The 18,066-nt window shown below is 38.5% G+C and overlaps 1 protein-coding gene across 1 annotated transcript in view; it reads left to right on the plus strand.

The window, feature by feature from the left end:
- Positions 1–18,066, plus strand: part of LOC145684365 (uncharacterized) — a 75,282-nt gene that overhangs the window by 30,960 nt on the left and 26,256 nt on the right. Inside the window, exons 5-10 of the mRNA XM_081756605.1 lie at positions 73–173; positions 2,738–2,949; positions 7,311–7,475; positions 10,536–10,714; positions 15,162–15,273; positions 17,398–17,515. Coding sequence (XP_081612731.1) covers positions 73–173; positions 2,738–2,949; positions 7,311–7,475; positions 10,536–10,714; positions 15,162–15,273; positions 17,398–17,515 — 887 coding nt within the window. The remainder of the gene's footprint in view (positions 1–72; positions 174–2,737; positions 2,950–7,310; positions 7,476–10,535; positions 10,715–15,161; positions 15,274–17,397; positions 17,516–18,066) is intronic.

Below are 18,066 nucleotides of genomic sequence, written 5' to 3' on the forward strand. Positions count from 1 at the left end.
CCTTTAGTTCACATACTCTTCACGATAATGGTATGACCACCTAACGTGCTTGTTATTATTTTTTTCCAACAGTGTACAATGCATTATATGCTGTCTACATCTGTATATGATGCCAAACTGCATGATACTGAAGTCAACTGCGACGTAGTGAAGAACCAAGCTACAAGTAACACGTAAGTGAAATATTAACTATTTATACAGTGCGTTCAATTTAAAACCGGCCCAGATGTACGTGTAATTTAAAACATTTTATTTCTGAATTTTGTTTACTTTTTTTTATTATTTTCTTCATTGTTGTGCCAACCTTGTACCGATCTTGTACGTATACACGTAACGGATAGTCGTGTGGAAATGCGCCTAACAGAAATGGCGGAACCAAGGTGGAGAGGGTTAAACTGAGGGAGGCTGTATTATTCAGTGAGCCATCATTTATAGGAATATTTTCTGGACATGTGCATCAGACAACCGCATTATTGTCTGCATTTGCTGTAGCTTAGGTATCTGCAGAATACTATATATTTAACTTCTTTTATCTCTGCTATCTGTACCTTCAGCCCGGTTTTAAATAGAACACACAATATAAGTCAATTAAAATTAAATACTAATAACATCAATAATTGAAACCTTCGTTCCAAAAGAAACAAGCGTCATGTTGAGCAAGATTATCAGTGGAACATCAAGACATTGGTAGGAAAAAAAGACTCATAGTAGGTACACGAAGGGATTCCCACTCACAGAAAGGCTCGGACGCAGTACTCCAAATTTACCATTCATCCCCCAAATTAATCTTTCTTGCTTCAAATTTAGCATTCATCTCCCGAATTTACAATTGTCACCTGAAACTTAAAATCTCCAAAATTTACTATTCTTCTCCTAGATTTACCATTCTCACCACAAATTTATAATTCTCACACTAAATTTACCATCGTCCCACAAATTTACAACTCTCATCCTAAACTTACCATATCCTAGATTTACAATTCTCACCCTAAATTTACGAATTTATCCCCAAATTTACAATTCTCGTCCTAAATTTACCATTCTGTCTCCAAATTTACAATTTTCATCCTGAAGTTACCATTCTGTCTCAAAATTTACAATTTTCATCCTGAAGTTGTCTCCAAATTTACAATTCTCGTCCTAAATTTACAATTGTATCCCCAAATTTACAATTCTCATCCTAAATTTACCATTATGTCTCCAAATTTACAATTCTCACCCTAAATTTATCATTCTGTCTCCAAATTTACAATATTATCCTAAATTTACCATTCTCCCCACAAATTTTCTATTCTGACCCGACATTTACCTTATCTCCCCAAAAATTACCTTCATTCACCAAATTTAACAGTTTCCCCAAATTTACCATTGTTTTTTTTCAAAGGTACCTTCTTTCCTTCAGTTTGATTGTACCGTTTTCAATGAAAATTTGTGTACCGTCAAATACTTTCTTCGGCACAAGTTGTGTCCTAAAGTCTGCCTGTGAGCATCACTGATTACTGGAACCTTTGTTTTTGTTCGAAGTTGAGTGGAACAACAAAACACAAGTATAGACCGTCCTAGGTGGGTGCAAAATGAGCTGAAGTCTTAAAATGGAGTCTCGTTCAGAATTTAGTCGGTAGTAATTGTCACGTTGTGCCGTCACAAGCCTCAAGTTTTATTCCGTAATAACTTTCAATTGCTTGTGTTTCTAGCCATATAGGTGAAGCAATTAAAGAAGTTAAGCGTATTCAATTTCGTAATTCCCATAGTATGACCTTAAACAGTAAAACAATGTGGATAACTGTTACTTCTGTACGACCAAAATAACAGGTTTCATCAAAACTAAGATGAAGAAAATCGTTTTCCGAATTAAAATCAGCGTTCCAGACCCTTCAATCTTTTTTCAAGCAACATCATTGGACAGTGCCGTGCCGTGGAAAATCAGCGCCCGGGGCGAGAGTGTATGACGGCGCCCCCATACATATATTCCAAGTAATTATTCCTTTCTTTTGCTTCTTTTTCTCCCGATTTTTCGCCCCCCTTACTTCGGCGCCCGAGGCAGTCGCCCCGCTCGCCCCGCCACCATGGCACGGCCCTGTCATTGGATACATTTGAAGTCTCTGAATCGAAAGGTGAATCATGAAAGTAGTGATTCAGAATATCCTGCAGGTAGTAGTGTCAGTAACACAAAACCTTTCTCTCAAACAAAACTTTGTGAAACATTTGGGGCTCTCGAAACACGCAGAACAACTCGTGGGATCATGTCTCAGTGAAAATAATTTACGTAAATCGTGGTAAATCTTTCAGGAACATTTTTGTTGAAGAACGTTAAATGGTTTTCTATAAAGACATGTTGCAATGTAGAGAAAATGAGAATTCAAGCGTATACCAGTAAGAAATGGATATTATTTATAGATTTGTCAAAAAGATTTTGAAGACCTGAAGCGAGCTAGGATATTCTGTACACTTAAAAAAGTTGTACAGCACCATGAAAGAACTCCTTCGAAATGTAAAGTACGAAGGATAGCAGTGGAGTAACTTTAAAGTGATCAGGCAGCAAACATGGTAGACATGGATGACTTGCTGAATAAAAGTCAACCGTATAATGGGGATTGGGGTAGAAAAGAGTCGCCTAAGAGGAGCCCTGTGTTTTAACATTCGTACATAGTAATCATAACACATACTTATCGTTACGACTAATACAAAGTAGTCTACAATGATTGAATGATAGAACCTGACTAGTTTTTATTTTCAGAACTGACAGCTGCCTTGTGGAAACGGGAGTTATGTCAACTAAATGGGGAAATGTAGCTGGTGGACCACTTCTAGCAGGATTACTTGCAGGACTTTCACCGCAAATTGTCCCATTAGACAATAACAGTTCTTCGCACAGTTTTCAAGAAAGAAGTTTTACTTTCAACGAAACAAGCCAGGAAATCGATCTCCTGTGGGCCGCCACATTGGCAGGTTAGCTCTAAATTAGACATTCTCAATCTATTTACCAGCAAGGTCTAAATTTTAAATTAAGATTTATGACTCATGTATGAATATTAGACGAAATATTTTCTATAGATCTTCAGGTTTCAAAATACAGGTAAGACTCCTACATGGAACAAGTTGACTAGGTAAGCAATAATTTCTTTAGAGCGAAAAGATTGACTCTTATTGATTATTCAGAAAATTTTTTAATGTATCAATTGTTTTCGTGAACGAACACGACATTCAAATAGCTGAATTAGACAATCAGCAAAAACCATTATGGCTTTGAAACAATTGTGTCTGCAGAACAAAACTAAAATGACTTCGCCCTATTTCTAATAATAAAAATTCTATTTCCCGCTGTTTACAATGAGAATTCGCGTGCCAAATGCATTTCCAATGTTAATTCTATGGACATCCAGTTTTTCAGAGATTATTCTTCAGTGATGTGTCCGATCGGATATACGACTCCTTGTGACATTCAGCGTGCGCTCTCGGATCATCATGTCAAATTTGGTTAAGAATGGTTAAGGAAATTCCAAGGGCGCCTATCAGGGGGGGCAAGGTGGGGCGTTCGCCCCCCCTAGAGGAAATTGTACTTCGGAATATCGAAAACCCAATAGAATTTTTAGAATAGTTACATCATCAAAATTTGAAACTGTATTTGAAATGTCGCTTATACTTGCCCCCCCTTGGAAACCACAACATGGGCGCCCTTGGGCAAGTCGGAGGAGTATCCGGACAACCGAACGTCTAAGTCGAGTAAAAAGGAGCTTTGTTCCAATAATATACTGCATAAATGATCGTGACACATATTACCTTCTTTTGCAGCCATATTCTGATATATTTGTTGTAGGGTAGAATATTTATCCTTTCTATTTAAGGAGGTAAAAAGTAATTAAGTTAACCAGCACTTGCTGAAACAAAAAGAAAACTTTAAAAATGATAGCAACAGATTACTGATTTTGTTTGTCCATAATTTTCGTGGTTCATGGTGTTAGAGAGTTAAAGTAACTACGTTGTGTGAGACGTTGCGTTGGTTCCAACGATTGATGTTTATTGCAGTGCCGTGCTGTGGAAAATCAGCGATTGGGGCGGGAGTATGCGACGGCGCCCCCGTACATATGAGTGAGGTCGACAGACCACGAAGCTCCACCATAGTTGATGCCAAGCGTAAGGAAATTTTCAAAAGTAAACCCTGCTTTACCTTGATTTTGAGCATTTTTTACTACTTTATCCTTCCATTTTATATATATCCTTTTTCCTCCCGAATTTTGCGCCCCACTTACTTCGGCGTCCGGGGCCGTCGCTCTGCTGCTCCTCACGGCACGGTACTGTTGTATTGGTCTTTCAGATGAAAAATAGGCTGTTATCGCCATCATAAACGGTCATCACGATGGTCTGACGGCGATCAACGTCCGGAATGGTTTTCAAAATAACTACTGCGCTTGCAGAATATATTGATGCAGGTACACTCATGTCCAAAATTATTGTCGCATATCTATAACTGTCTTCTTGTAAGAATATAATTTGATAATGATTTTGCAGGGTACTTTTAATACTGATACTATGTGTATAATCGGGAAATGAATGTTTGTGGTAAATTTCATAGGAAAAGAGTTATAAATACGAAAATTAGAATGAGTAAAACAAAATGTTCCTAAATGGACAAGAAAGTTTTATTTTCGTTTTATTGTTCTTATTTACTGCTCTTTTGACATGAAATTTCCCACATCCATGTCTCTGTCGATTATGCACACACTAACATTATAAGAAATACCGGGCGAATTCAATATCAAATAATATTTCTAGAACAACATATTTATAGACATGCGACAATAATTTTGGACATGAGTGTACATATTCAATAATGAGGACGAGATCTCGGTCGGAGCGAAACTATTCCTGCAGATTGTTATAGTGTTGAACTGTATGAAACGCACAACAAACTTGTTCACAGACATCCTGCATTGGTCACTCAACAGAGATGCTGTCATCTTGTAGCATTACAGTGCCGGCAAAAAAAAATCTTTACATTGTGAAACAAATCAGAAATCATTACAAATTCATAATATTGAAGTATTTTATTGTGGCTAATACTGTACAATTAGTATTTTGTCATATCGCATTTACATTTTATCACCATCTGCAGTCGTTTGGGCATTGATTCAGCCAGGCTGGCGAAGTATGTAGAGTCCATGATTATCCACAGTGTTTTGATCTTTTCCTTTAGATCCTTGATGTTGTTTGGTCGTGTCTCTTGAATCTTGTTTTCCATGACGTTCCAGGCGTTTTTGATTGGATTAATGTCAGGAGAATTACCTGGCCACTCTAGCAAAGGAATATTATGGTCACTGAGAAACTTTTGCACGGCCTTGGAAATGTGGGCCGGGGCCCCATCATGCATAAAATAATTACACTCATGAATGTCCCAAAAAGGAAGTAAATGTTCTTCCAAAACATTAATATAATTGCTTGCTTTCATGGTTTCATTCTTGGGAAGAAAGTACCTCCTCTGCCCTTGTTACTACTGAATGCCCCCCACACCATCACACTATCAGGGTATTTAACGGTCTTAACTGTAAATTTCGGGTCATACCGTAAAGCAGTACTCAGACGGCGCACCATCTTGGATTCATCCCGGATCAATCTAAAAGTGCTCTCATCACAAAAACATCACTTTTTTCCACTCTTCAGGAGTCCAATCTTGATATTTCTTACAGAAGTCGAGCCTTTTTCTCTTCATTGCTGCTGTGAGAAGGGGTTTCTTCGCAGCACGGCGACTTGGCAAGCCCAGATCCTTTTGCAGACGGTGACGAACTGTCCTAGTTGCGACGTTCTGGGGGATCTCAGGATATTTGTTTTTCAATTCTACAGCTGTTATGAAGGGATTTGACATTACTTCACGCTTTAGAAGTTTATCAGTCCTTGGTGAAGTCTTTCTAGGTGCACCGGAGCCGGACTTCCTACATGGTACAGTTCCAGGAGGAAATGACGCCGCTGAACGCTTTAGCTGGTAAATTGTCTCTCTTGACACTCCAAGATCCCTGGATACAGCGATTACCGAATCATCTTTCTCCAGAAGAGTTAAGGCCCGGGATTTCTCTGCCATTGTCAGCTTTTTACGACCCATTGTATGTAATCAGAACAAAGTTATAAGACCACTTACTTTCAAGAACTTAAACAAAAGTCTAGCTGCACAGAGCAAAGAAAGAACTATCTCGCCGTACAATGCTACGAGGTACACTGAGCTTCTACTGGGTGAGGGAAGATTGCAAGTGGCGCACTAATCACTGACGTCATCATCAGGCTCCTCTCATATTTTTATGGCGGTAGCGGCGCTTGACCCCGTAACGTGGATTTTGCATGTAAAGATTTTTTTTGCCACACAATGTAAAGATTTTTTTGCCGGCACTGTAGAATGCACTCCCGCATGTCGCTTAAAAGATGGTAGACCCTCCGCGAGTTGCAACATAAAACCTTCTCCCGCACCGACTACCATCTATCTCTACCGCCATCTTTCGTGATGATCGAGCGGTGTAACGTGTGGTTGACATTCCTACGTACCACAGACTTCAGACTGATTTTATCACGGAATCCAATATTTGGCTATGTGTGGCATCCAAAATGACTACTTTGAGTAACTATGTGTTAAAAAGTTCTCTTATTTTATTTTATTTATATTATTTTATTTGGCCTTTAATAGTAGCACGCTTCCAGGGGGAAGGTTTGCTTAGGATTCTCCCTTGTCCACAGCGACCTCAGGAGAAAATATTGTTAGGTTAATGATCAGTTATGAACTGATACCTCGGTCCTCTTGCGGTCCTCTTTTGTGGGTGTCCTCTAGGAGGTTCGTCCATATTCGGATTCCTCTGAGCCGGCTTCGTCCTCCTGTATCCTCCTACTATCGTCTGCTTCTCACTGTACTGGTAAACAATAACACGTGTTTATAGTTGTAATATATGGATCCTTACAATACAGATATTTACTTACTGACGGAAGATGGAACCTCACCGAAAAAAAGAAACATTGAAATGTTAAGTGCTACTCGTTTCAACAATTTTCCTGACTTGTGATTTCAGTAATATTGCGTCAAGACCTGGTTTTAGGCAGACGTTTTTTTTAATATATGAGTGAATTTTGAGTCTTTATAAATTAGATAATTTGTTTTGATACTGTTTGTATAAATAATTACATTAAAAATGTATACCTTTTTAAACCAAAAATTTTGCTCTTTTTTATAGACCATTTGCACCGAAATTTTGTTCTTAAAATTCCTTTCTCTAGTAATTACAGAAGAAGTACTATAGAAACATAATAAATAACATTTACCTTAACCTGTGTTTTAGGTGATCTATCTGAGCTGGTTTTGAACCAAGGGCCTGCTAAACCTCACCCTTTTGATGTAGGAACTGAGGAATTTTGGGAAGATGGCTACGTTCCACGCGTTAGTCTTATAAATGAAGCAAGAAGTACTGATATGACTGAAGCCGAGTTACTTGGAGGACTTGATGGTAATAATAATAATAATTTCAGATGCTACTTGTGTTTTAAGTTCGGTCAACAGAACCATTTTAAGAGGCCCTAATCACTGCGAAATTAAAATACAGCTAATTTTCCAGTAATTATGTGATATCTTCAAATAGATAAAAGATAATCGAAAAGTGAAACACGAGCTCGCTAGACAATATTATTTTACATGAGATGCCGTTATCACGACTCGCTTATCTGCTTTCGATTTCCAGCCATTTAGAAAATCAGTATTTACAGTATTTTTGCGTTTCTAAATGGCTGCAAACGGAAAGCTATTTGGTGACTCGTGATAACGGTATATCTCGTCCAAAATAATATTGCCTAATGCGCTTTTGTTCCTCATTTCGATTATCTTTTATCTATTTGAAGATATCACATAATTACTGTAAAATTAGCGGTATTTTAATTTCGCAGTGAGTAGGGCCTCTTAAGCTTTCCTCATGAAAGCACATTGTTAAGACCAAGTTCTGATTAGAAGAGCTTGGAAATTTTAATGTTTCTGGAGCATATCACAGAATCATGATAATACAATCGCGAAAGAAATTAAAATTGTCATTTATAGGTTTATGTTTCAACTAACCATTCAAGTATTTCCTTCAGGGAGGGTGAACCAGGAAGACCACCATTACGGAGGTTTAAAGAAATGACTATGTTTGTCATATTTATGAAAAGTAAATTTTGATTTTACGTCGTCAAAACATGAAAACTATCTCCTACAATTACTTTAAGAAATATATAATGTCTGTCTTTATCTATCTATCGAGAAGTGAAGAGTTTATAAGGAATTTGCCGTTATTAAAGTATTTAAACACTGAAATAAAACGGTTTACATTGTACGTTATAGAAAATACAGCTATGCGACTTTTAGAACAGAGATAGATGTACCTAAACACTTTTTATTTATTTTTCTATTGATATCGAACATGGTTTGTGGATAATTCCACAAACCTGTAGAGATATTTTCACTTTAACCCCTTGCGTTCCAGATGTTATTTTGCACTGTGTGTGCTGTAATACCAGGTTTTCATCTACTGTTAAAGGACTGTCTAGGCCGTTATATAAAATATATTGTGCAAGTGCAAGGATAGCATTTTCATAATGATATAAAAAAAATATTTGCATTGTGGAATATTTGAACTGAAAAAGGGAAATTTTGGTGTTCTGAAGGGATTTTATGTTGCTTCATGTTGTCAACACTGACCGAAGATCAAAGACAGTTTTTTTTTTCCTTTTTTTATCTCGAAGTACGATATCGAAGTTGGCAATTGTTTATCGTCAAAACAAACACATCACCTACTGAGACAAAACATTTTTTCCCCTTTTCGGTCAGTAAGGTGTTGTCATCTAAGGGGAAATAATAGAATTAAGTCATGCCTTGCATCCCCCCCCAAAAAAAATTTCATCATCTGCAGAATTAATAGAACCTTAATAAAGGATACGCTTTCATGACATCCCCATGGAGTCACTGGTATTTTGCAACGGAGTATTTCATGACATCCCCATTGATATCACTAGTATTTTGCAACAGAGTATTTCATGACATCTACATGGATGTCACTGGTATTTTGCAACTGAGTAATTTGTGACATCCACTTCCATGTCACTGAAACACAGTCTGTATAGTGTCTAGGATATTTGAATTCGTCTTCGTATTACTTCAAAATACAAAGAATTTCAAATAAAACGTGAATATTCTACATTTCACACAACATCATGAATAGAGTAGCATGGACATCCACAACCTCTTTTGCTGTGGTGTATATCTAAATAATATAGAATGTTCATAAACTCAGTGTCATAAATTTAGGAGGCGAGTCGTTGAATTAAATGAAAGAATGCGTTTTAAATAAATATGGGTCAAAAAGCACCTCCTTTTAGCGTTTTAATTTTATATATGGCTTGGAAATTATGGAACTTCTCTCAATCAGTTTAAAGGAATTACATAAAGCTAGTACGAGGTACATCCAGAAACTAGCTTTCCCACGCGTCCCATAGCTAGGAAACTGAGTGTTGCGCAAAGTGACTGCGTGCACGTGAGAAAATAAGGTCGTAGCAACGCGCATGCGCCAGTGGAACTTCCCTAGTGCTCTCAGTAGCGTCTTGGCAGTGGTTGAAGATGAATGTTCCTATTCCAACTCCCGCTACTTGTGAAATACGAACAATGATAAATTTTTTGAATGCACAGGGCATAACGCATCATGCAAAATCGTTGCTTGATAATAACGAAACTCAGTGATCAGTTTCCGCAGATTTCCCACTCGTTATTGCACACCATTCTCATGGAGCGCTGTTGTTCAAGAAGTTGTGTGGCAGGTGGGTGCCGAAGCAACTGACTCCAGAACACAAAGTAAGACGTATGGGGTCAGCATTGACATTTTTGCAACGATACAGCTGACGATTTATTTCAGTCACTAAGTTTTGGCGCTATGCCCTGTGCATTCAAGAGCTTAATCACTGTCGCACTTCTCACGTGGCGGGAGCTGGAATAGGAACGTCCATCTTCAACTACTGCAACGACGCTACTGACAGCACTAGGGAAGTTCTGCTGATGCATGTGCCATGCTAGGGCCTTACTCTCTCATGTGTACGCAGCCGCTTTGCGCAACATACGGTTTCCTAGCTATGGGACGCGTGGGAAACTTACTTTCTGGATGCGCCTCGTATGTGCTCTATCTAAATATTCATATTTCGCAATTCTATAGTGCCCGCGCAATGTGTACTCAATTAGTAGGGCTACTTAAAATTGTATCCCCGTACCCAAATTACTTTATGCAATTCGTTACGCAGGGATTGTGAAACATGGATATTTACATTGAACGCTTACTAGTTCCTGTGGAATTCTATGAACGGCTTGCGAAAGTTCCCATTATTTTCAAGCCAGTGCGTTTTAAGACGTGATATTTCGTACTTTGATCTGTTTAAAACTCTGAAAGGATATGATTTTCGATCCATGTTTATCACAACTTGATTGTTTCTGCCAGTTCATTAATGTCCTGTATAGGTTATTCTTTGTAAATTTGTATATTTTTTTTTCCTTTCAGGGCTATTCATAGGAACTAAGATTAGAACATGGTATACTGAGTTTCCTGGACTCCGTCTCTCCCAGCTCCTTGACATGTATTACTCTCAGAAAGGCGTATTCTTTGATCTGAACTTCCGGGCGTGCGAAAGGAAGTCCAAACTGAACGGAATTGCGTCATTAAACAAAACAACAGCTCAGGTTCGTCTCAACAGAATTCCTTGAGTTTCTTTTGCATATCTTCGAAAGCGCCCTTTTATACACGCGGTATAGACGCGTTTTGTAATTAAATTGAGTTAAATTAAATTGTAATTGAATCTTTAAGTTTTACGTCCCATGATTGTCCCGTGTAGGCTGTAGGAGACAACAATGATGAGAATGAATGTAATGATGAAATAAAGAAAGTGGGGGAAACGGGAGAACCCCGAGAAAACCCTCCATGAATTAAATTAGTGCGTTTATTCACACGGATCGTATCTCAAACTGCCGCGGTCTGAAAATCTAACTGCCGATACTTACTATCCGCGGCAATTGAGTGGTTTCTAATTACATTGTATTGTGTGGAACCTTTTATCCAGAGCAATTTGATCTTCCGACCGCACACAACGCTCTCAACTCCTACGGTTTACAGCCATATGTTCACTTGCTTTTTATTTATTTGAACTGTACAAATCGAAACACAAGTGACTTCAAAGCAGAATGTTACAGAACTCCGCTGAGTAGGTAGGTGACATTGTCTTTGACGTCCAGCCTTCGCACCACTGCCAGTAGCGTCCGCAGAAACAACCGCTGCGGTGGAGCAATCACGGCCGCCAACGCGAGTGTAAATCAACCCTAAGAGTTACAACAAAAGCTCAATATTTGGTTCATATTACAGCCAGAGTGGCCAAATGAAGATCCGAGCCCACCAAAATGATGTCCTGACCCCCAAATGGGATTTATCTGTTTTGTGTTTATTATTAAACTTGTTTATTACTCTATGAAGAATCCTTATTATAAAAGGGAAATGTCTCAGTCTGTGAGTAACGCTAATTAAAAATTGTTGTAATAGTTAACAGTAACCACTCCGCTAAGTTCGCTGCCTCCTATTTTTTTTTTTAATCGGTAATGATTATGCTGAGTAAGAACGTGCTTTTATTGTCTATAATTAAAACAAAGAGCCGCAATAAATGAAAATAATGTTGTAAATACTTATATAAAACCCACAAGTATACTACGGTTTGTTTAAATTGCTGTTTCAAGAATTAAACATATGATTGAAGTGAAACTTACACTAACGAGCACTAACATAACAATAAAATAATGATTAAGAGGATAAAGCTGAACAGATTTTCTCATCTTGAGAGTTGAATATGATGTGAAGGCCAAACGTGCTGCAATCAGAGCGTTTACACGTCGTGGTTCCCGCACAAATTCCTCAGAAATCTTCCTCCACGCGGTTTTTATGCGAACTTACAATGCGTCAACAATGGTTACTGGAGGATCGTGACGACAAAATCGGCGAGGAACCATATCCCGGACAAAGTTGATGGCCGACATGTAAGGTGAAAGTGCAGTCCATGGAAACGCTTGCACGTATCATTCTTCGGCCAAGACTTGCTTATTACTCGCCACATGAGGTGGGGTGTTGCCGTGCTGAAATTTGGCATGTAGAAGTGCCTAAAGAAGGAGCAGTATCTCGGGTTCTGAAAGCTCCCTGATGTAGTGGTTACTATTAAGATTGTCCCAATATGTAACTGTCGAGATCGCATGTTGTAACCATTGGTGACGCAAGCCATGACACTTGTTGTTTGTTCAATATCCCGCTCAACAATACAGGCTGGCCGATTGCGCTCACTACAGTAACGTCTAACACATTTGCATCCATGACATTGTAGCACAGGTTGAAGGGCTCTTCCAAAAACACTACATTTTGGTACTCACCAGGTCAAAAATATGTCTGTATGTATGGCGAGTCATTAAAGCTTTCTTGTATTGTTTAGCGTAAGTGGCATAAGATTTTTTTTAAAAAAAAACTTTCTGTTAATGTTTTATATTATTATTGCTTTCTTTCACGTTCTAAAAGAAGTGTCTCGGTTTAGTTTTAGTATGAAAACAAGCACATCTGAAAAATCTATGTTCTCCCCCTAACCCCCTTCCTGAGTAATTTGCTGGGTACACCGCTGTACTTTAGTCACTTCCCCTCAGAACCTTGCATCCTATACCGCTGTATTGTTAAACACCTTCCCGTAATTTCATAGTTTTTGCTCCCCAAACCACAATTTTCCGTACGCAACCTGTCACGTATTTCTTGCTTAACAATTTATCAACGGATGGTGTTGTTCCTCAACCCAGAGGCTTCTTTCGTCTTTCCCGTTCTTGGCTATCATGTTCACATTTCACATCTTTGTACAATGTTTATTATATTAATATACCATATCTCGTATCTGATTGACAGTGTACAAAGATATGAAATAATTTGAATGATAAAAAGAATACTTGAATTTAACTGAATTGGATTTAAAAAAAAAAAAAAGTTTTACGTCGATACTTATGTCCTGTAAGTCAAAGAAGGCGAAAGATTAATAAAAGTGATAGATTATGGAGAAAATGGGGAAATGAAAATGTGGGAGAAAAGGAAGAACTCCGAGAAAACTCGCGGAAACGATGTTCCTCACAAGCTCACAGATCCACGGATGGAACCAGGGACTACTCACACCAAAGGTAAACTCTCCAATTTCGAGTACCATATCTTCTATATTTGGAAATTAGAGTATAATAGAAATTGGTATAATAGCCTTGGAATTAGAACATTTCTAAATCGTGAGCACGGGTTGTTCGCCAGCAGCTCTTATGACATGGAACTCAATTATTGATTCTACAAAATTAAGCACTTCAACTGTAACTGTGTATCAACAAATACTAGATTACGTCCATATTTCTTACTTGTATTAATTACAGGCTGAGGCAGAAGACCGGATACACCCCTTATAAAAGTCCAATGGGTGAGGAATTATAATGTTGTTTGGTATGGGGTGTCTATAGGTGGGGGCACAACTTAAAGGAGCTATGGCGACAGCAGAGGCAATCTTGAAATCCGCCATCTTGGATTTGGATTGCGTTTTTCAAATGGGAAGGGGATCATGTTGCATATCATTTTACACGGCTTTTTCTGAGGAATATACCTGTGCAATTCGTTTTGCGATATCTTTATTTGTGTAGGGATTATGATATGTTAAAGTTTGGGACACTTGTCAGGGTCGGCATTAAAGCATATGCTCAATATGATCTACATTATGCTGGATACACAATCGGGATCTTTTTTGCCAGTCCTGCTGCACACATCGCAGGATCTGTGAGTCAACAGAGGCACACGCCTCCTCAATACGCCGGCAGAGATGGGCAACATTGTTGATCTTTACCTAATACACAATTGATTTCAAATGACCCCACAGATAAAATTCAAGAGGTGTGAGATCAGGAGACTGTGGTGGCCATTCCATAAGACCCCTCCTACCTATCCAGTGACATAGAAATTGTTCATCCAGAAACTGTCTGACCTCAGTAGCATAGTGGGGAGGCGCACCGTCCTGTTGGAAGAAAGTTGGGAAATCACGCTGCGGATTCAACAACGTTGCAAACACATAATCAAGGAGCATGTTAAAATACCTCTCCCCATTCAAAGTTCTATCAATAAATACTGGACCCACGATTCTTGTGTCCCAAATCCCACACCAAACCATCACTTTACCGCCAGCAGCACCTTTAGAGAGATCCACTCACGAGGGGTTTGCATCTGCCAGTAACGGTGATTCTGTTTGTTTACCTCACCTTGCACATAAAAGTTAGTTTCGTTACTGAACAATACTTGTCGTATGAAGTTTGGATTACTGTCACACTCATCCAGAGCCCATTCTGCAAACTGTAACCGCCGATCAGAGTCATCCTCTGAGAGATGATGTTGCAACTGTAACTTGTGCGGGTGCCATTGGTGTGTGTGCAACACGCGCAGGATTGACCGACACCGGATACTACTGATAACCGGTGCGTACTGTGATGTGGACTTTTCACAACCGAGGCTACAATATTTGTTGCAGTCTCCTCGTTGAGCTATTCTTGGACGTCCACTGAGTGGCTTATCCGCCACAAAACATGAAATTTGTTCAATAACTTGGAAACTGTCATATGTGAATGTAATTTCCCTTTGAATGCCGGACATTGAAATCAGCCGTAACCACTCTGGTACTTCGTCCACCACTCATTAACAAAATTTCAATGCGTTCCTCCTGTATAAGTGCCATTGTTGATCACATGCAAAGATAAACAAAATTGATCACCTCCTTGCAATTTTGAACTTTAACAGATTATAACTCCTACACAAATAAAGATATCGCAAAACGGATTCCACAGGTGTATTCCTCAGAAAAAGGCCGTGTAAAATGACATAACCCCCTTCCCATTTAAAAAACGTGACTCAAATCCAAGATGGCGGATTTCAAGATCGTTGCTGCTGTCGCCATAACTTCTATAACTTGCGTCCCCACCTATAGACACCCGATACCAAAGAACATTATGATTCCTCACACTGTTCGACTTTTACAGGGGTGTATTCAGACTTTTGCCTCACCCTGTATTATTCTTTCTATTATGTCTCCTTTTGTTTGTCTAGGTGGAAAGCTTTGTGAAGCTTCTATATGACAGAACACCCACAGCTGTTCTGGATGAAGATGTTATAGACGGATACATTCACAAGGCAATCAACGCTTTGAATCGATATTATTGTAAGTAAATGTTTTTAAGCCTTTCTTCTCAAAATTGTCCACTGCTTTACATTAAAATGTGGTTTGTTACTGTTAGATTGTTAATTCTTCGAACTTATTCTAAATATTTTCTGTGGGGTTTGAGAATACACTGCTGCATTTGATGAATTCTCATACGTACAGTATATAAACTTTAGTGCTATGCCATGGAGTGTATGACTTTATTACATATGTAATTCATGGTGCACCAGCACCCAGTGGCGGATCCAGGGGGGGACAATCGTCCTCCCAGAAGAGGATTTTTTTTAAATTTTATATATAAATTAAACCCATCCCAGAGTTTGGAGCTCTTAAAATTAGCTTTAAGTAGCAGTATTACAACCCACCGCCTCCCCCCCCCAGAAGTCCGTCGTGGATCCGCCCCTGCCAGCACCTGCTTGCTTTAACAAGGAAAACGAAAGAAAGAAGAGGTTATGAAGAAACAACTGCTTTAATGTCCATTTTAACAAGCATAAGGAACATCAACATAAGCTTGGATGTACATTGCTGTTGGTAAGTAGCTACGCTACTCAAAGAACTGTAAAAAAAACTGACCCACTCGGTGTAAGAATTCTAACAACATAAAGGTTAATTCACCCATACTATACCGTCCCATACCATTTTTCTGGCATGCTCCGTCCGTGCCACGACTGCGACCATTTATACATACCATGCAGTACCGTTACTGCTTTCTACACCATTTCCTTTTGGTTCTGATCAATTTCGTGTCACTTCGTGTGCTGCGAAGAAAGCCGAAGGATCACGAGTGGCGAGAGCCACGACCGGGCTGTTTATTTTCTTCATGGCGGCCTGTCGGGCACGGCACGCCATGTGTATGTAAATTTAAAAACTACAACCCAATCAATTTTTAATATCGAAGTATGAACAGAAATTTTGTGGACCAATGTCACGGCATGGAAACGACACATAAAAATTTAAGAAAAAAAACGTTGTATGTCTTATTATCACGGAAAACTGATGAATAATTTAAAAGGAATTTTTGAACATAGCTAGTACCTACCTTGATCTAGATTTCCACTTTATCAGTTTTATTAAAATGCATATCTTGAAGTGAGAGACGAGTTCAAAATTAATGCCAAAAAATTTAGTATCTCAGGAACTTCTCAAACTTGGAAGATGGTACCCAGTTTTTTAAACTCCTCTTAGAAATAACCTGACACGTTTTCCAGTGATTTTTAAATTCCACTTTTAAGAGGGAAGGGGCATTTTTCTTATTCACATTCAAATCGACGTTGTCTCTTGTTTATGATCGGATCATCGGGAATATTGTTAAATGGTTTGATAGATATTTGGGAACATAGTCAGTACATATCTCGGCCTTGTTTTTTTTTTTTTTTTTTCTTTAATCACACCATTTTAATTAGAAAGTATTCTTAGGGTAGATCCAAAATTTATGCCAAAATATGAGGTTTGTTCAAAAAGAAAACGAACTTTCGAAATAGCGTGCCCATCGGCATGTGTCGGTCAAGGCGATGTTGATTGTGCTTTTTGACTGCAAAGACATCGCTCACCAGGAATTTGTACAAAGTAGTCAGATGGTAAACAAGGAAGTCGACCAGTGACTTATAGCGCAATTGGAGAGGTGCTGTGCGCAGAAAGAGACGTGAATTGTGGGAAAATCAGACTTGGATGTTACATCGTACCAATGCGCCGGCTCACACGTCGTTTCTTGTCCGCAGCTATCTAGTAAAACATTCCACTCCCATTCTGCCCCATCCACCGTATTCTCCAGACATAGCCCCAGGAAACATTTTTCCTGTACCCCACCAAGCTTAAAATCGCGTTGAAAGGACATAGTTTCCAAACCGTAGAGGAAATTTAAGACAATGCGCAACAAACCTGCGCGCCATCTCAGAAGGTGCATTGCAGGAGACTTTCGTTTTGAACATACGTTGTAGAGTAACCTATGGGTTTTATCATGATACTTCCATTACGTATTCAAAAGGGTGAAGAAGATTTAAATATTGCATAAATCTATTCTCTTCTGCTAAGAACAGACATTCCAGTTTGTAAAATAAAAAGATACGATAGCATTTCTAAAACGTTTTCTTATAAGATTTGTAAAACATTATTCTTGTCTTACAGCTCTTCGCTTGGACCAATACGAGTGTTTGTACCTCGCTCGTCGTCCTCCACCAAATGTGGAATTATTTGTTGTCATAGATGGAACGTGGGATACCCTGGAAACCATTCAATTCTTAACGTAAGTCAATGTCATTCTAAAATTTATATTTTGATAATATACAGGATGTTTCAAAACAACACCGACAACGTTGACTCCGGGTACGAGGAGTTTAAGTCCGAGTAATATTTGATCGTACTGTATATTATTAGATTTTGCCATATAATTTCCGGTCTACATATTAAATCGGTTTGTTTTGTGTCCAAATCAAAATTAACTTACGGGCTTCAGAATAATTAGGAAAAATTTATAATCTGGAAATAATTTCTTTGTTTCTATATTATTTTTCATCATACATTTCTGTATATGGGCACCTCAATTGAATGATTATTAAAATTATACATTTTTATTTCGATATAAATCATACATCAGGAATTGGGTAGAATTTTCTGAATTTGTCCACCAATCCAATATTTGGTAGAATATTTTAGATCCCCTTCGTCGCTCTGAGATGCCCATGTCCTGCTAAAATCCGGTTTCATCCAGTTTTACCAATTTTTTATTCACTTTATGTTTTCCGCCGCGAAAATTTCCTTGCTATGATTGGGAACTATATTCCACCTCTGTATGCT

Source organism: Thermobia domestica, chromosome 4, assembly GCF_964235325.1.
Source record: "Thermobia domestica chromosome 4, izTheDome1.hap1.1, whole genome shotgun sequence".
In the NCBI taxonomy this organism is placed as follows: domain Eukaryota; kingdom Metazoa; phylum Arthropoda; class Insecta; order Zygentoma; family Lepismatidae; genus Thermobia; species Thermobia domestica.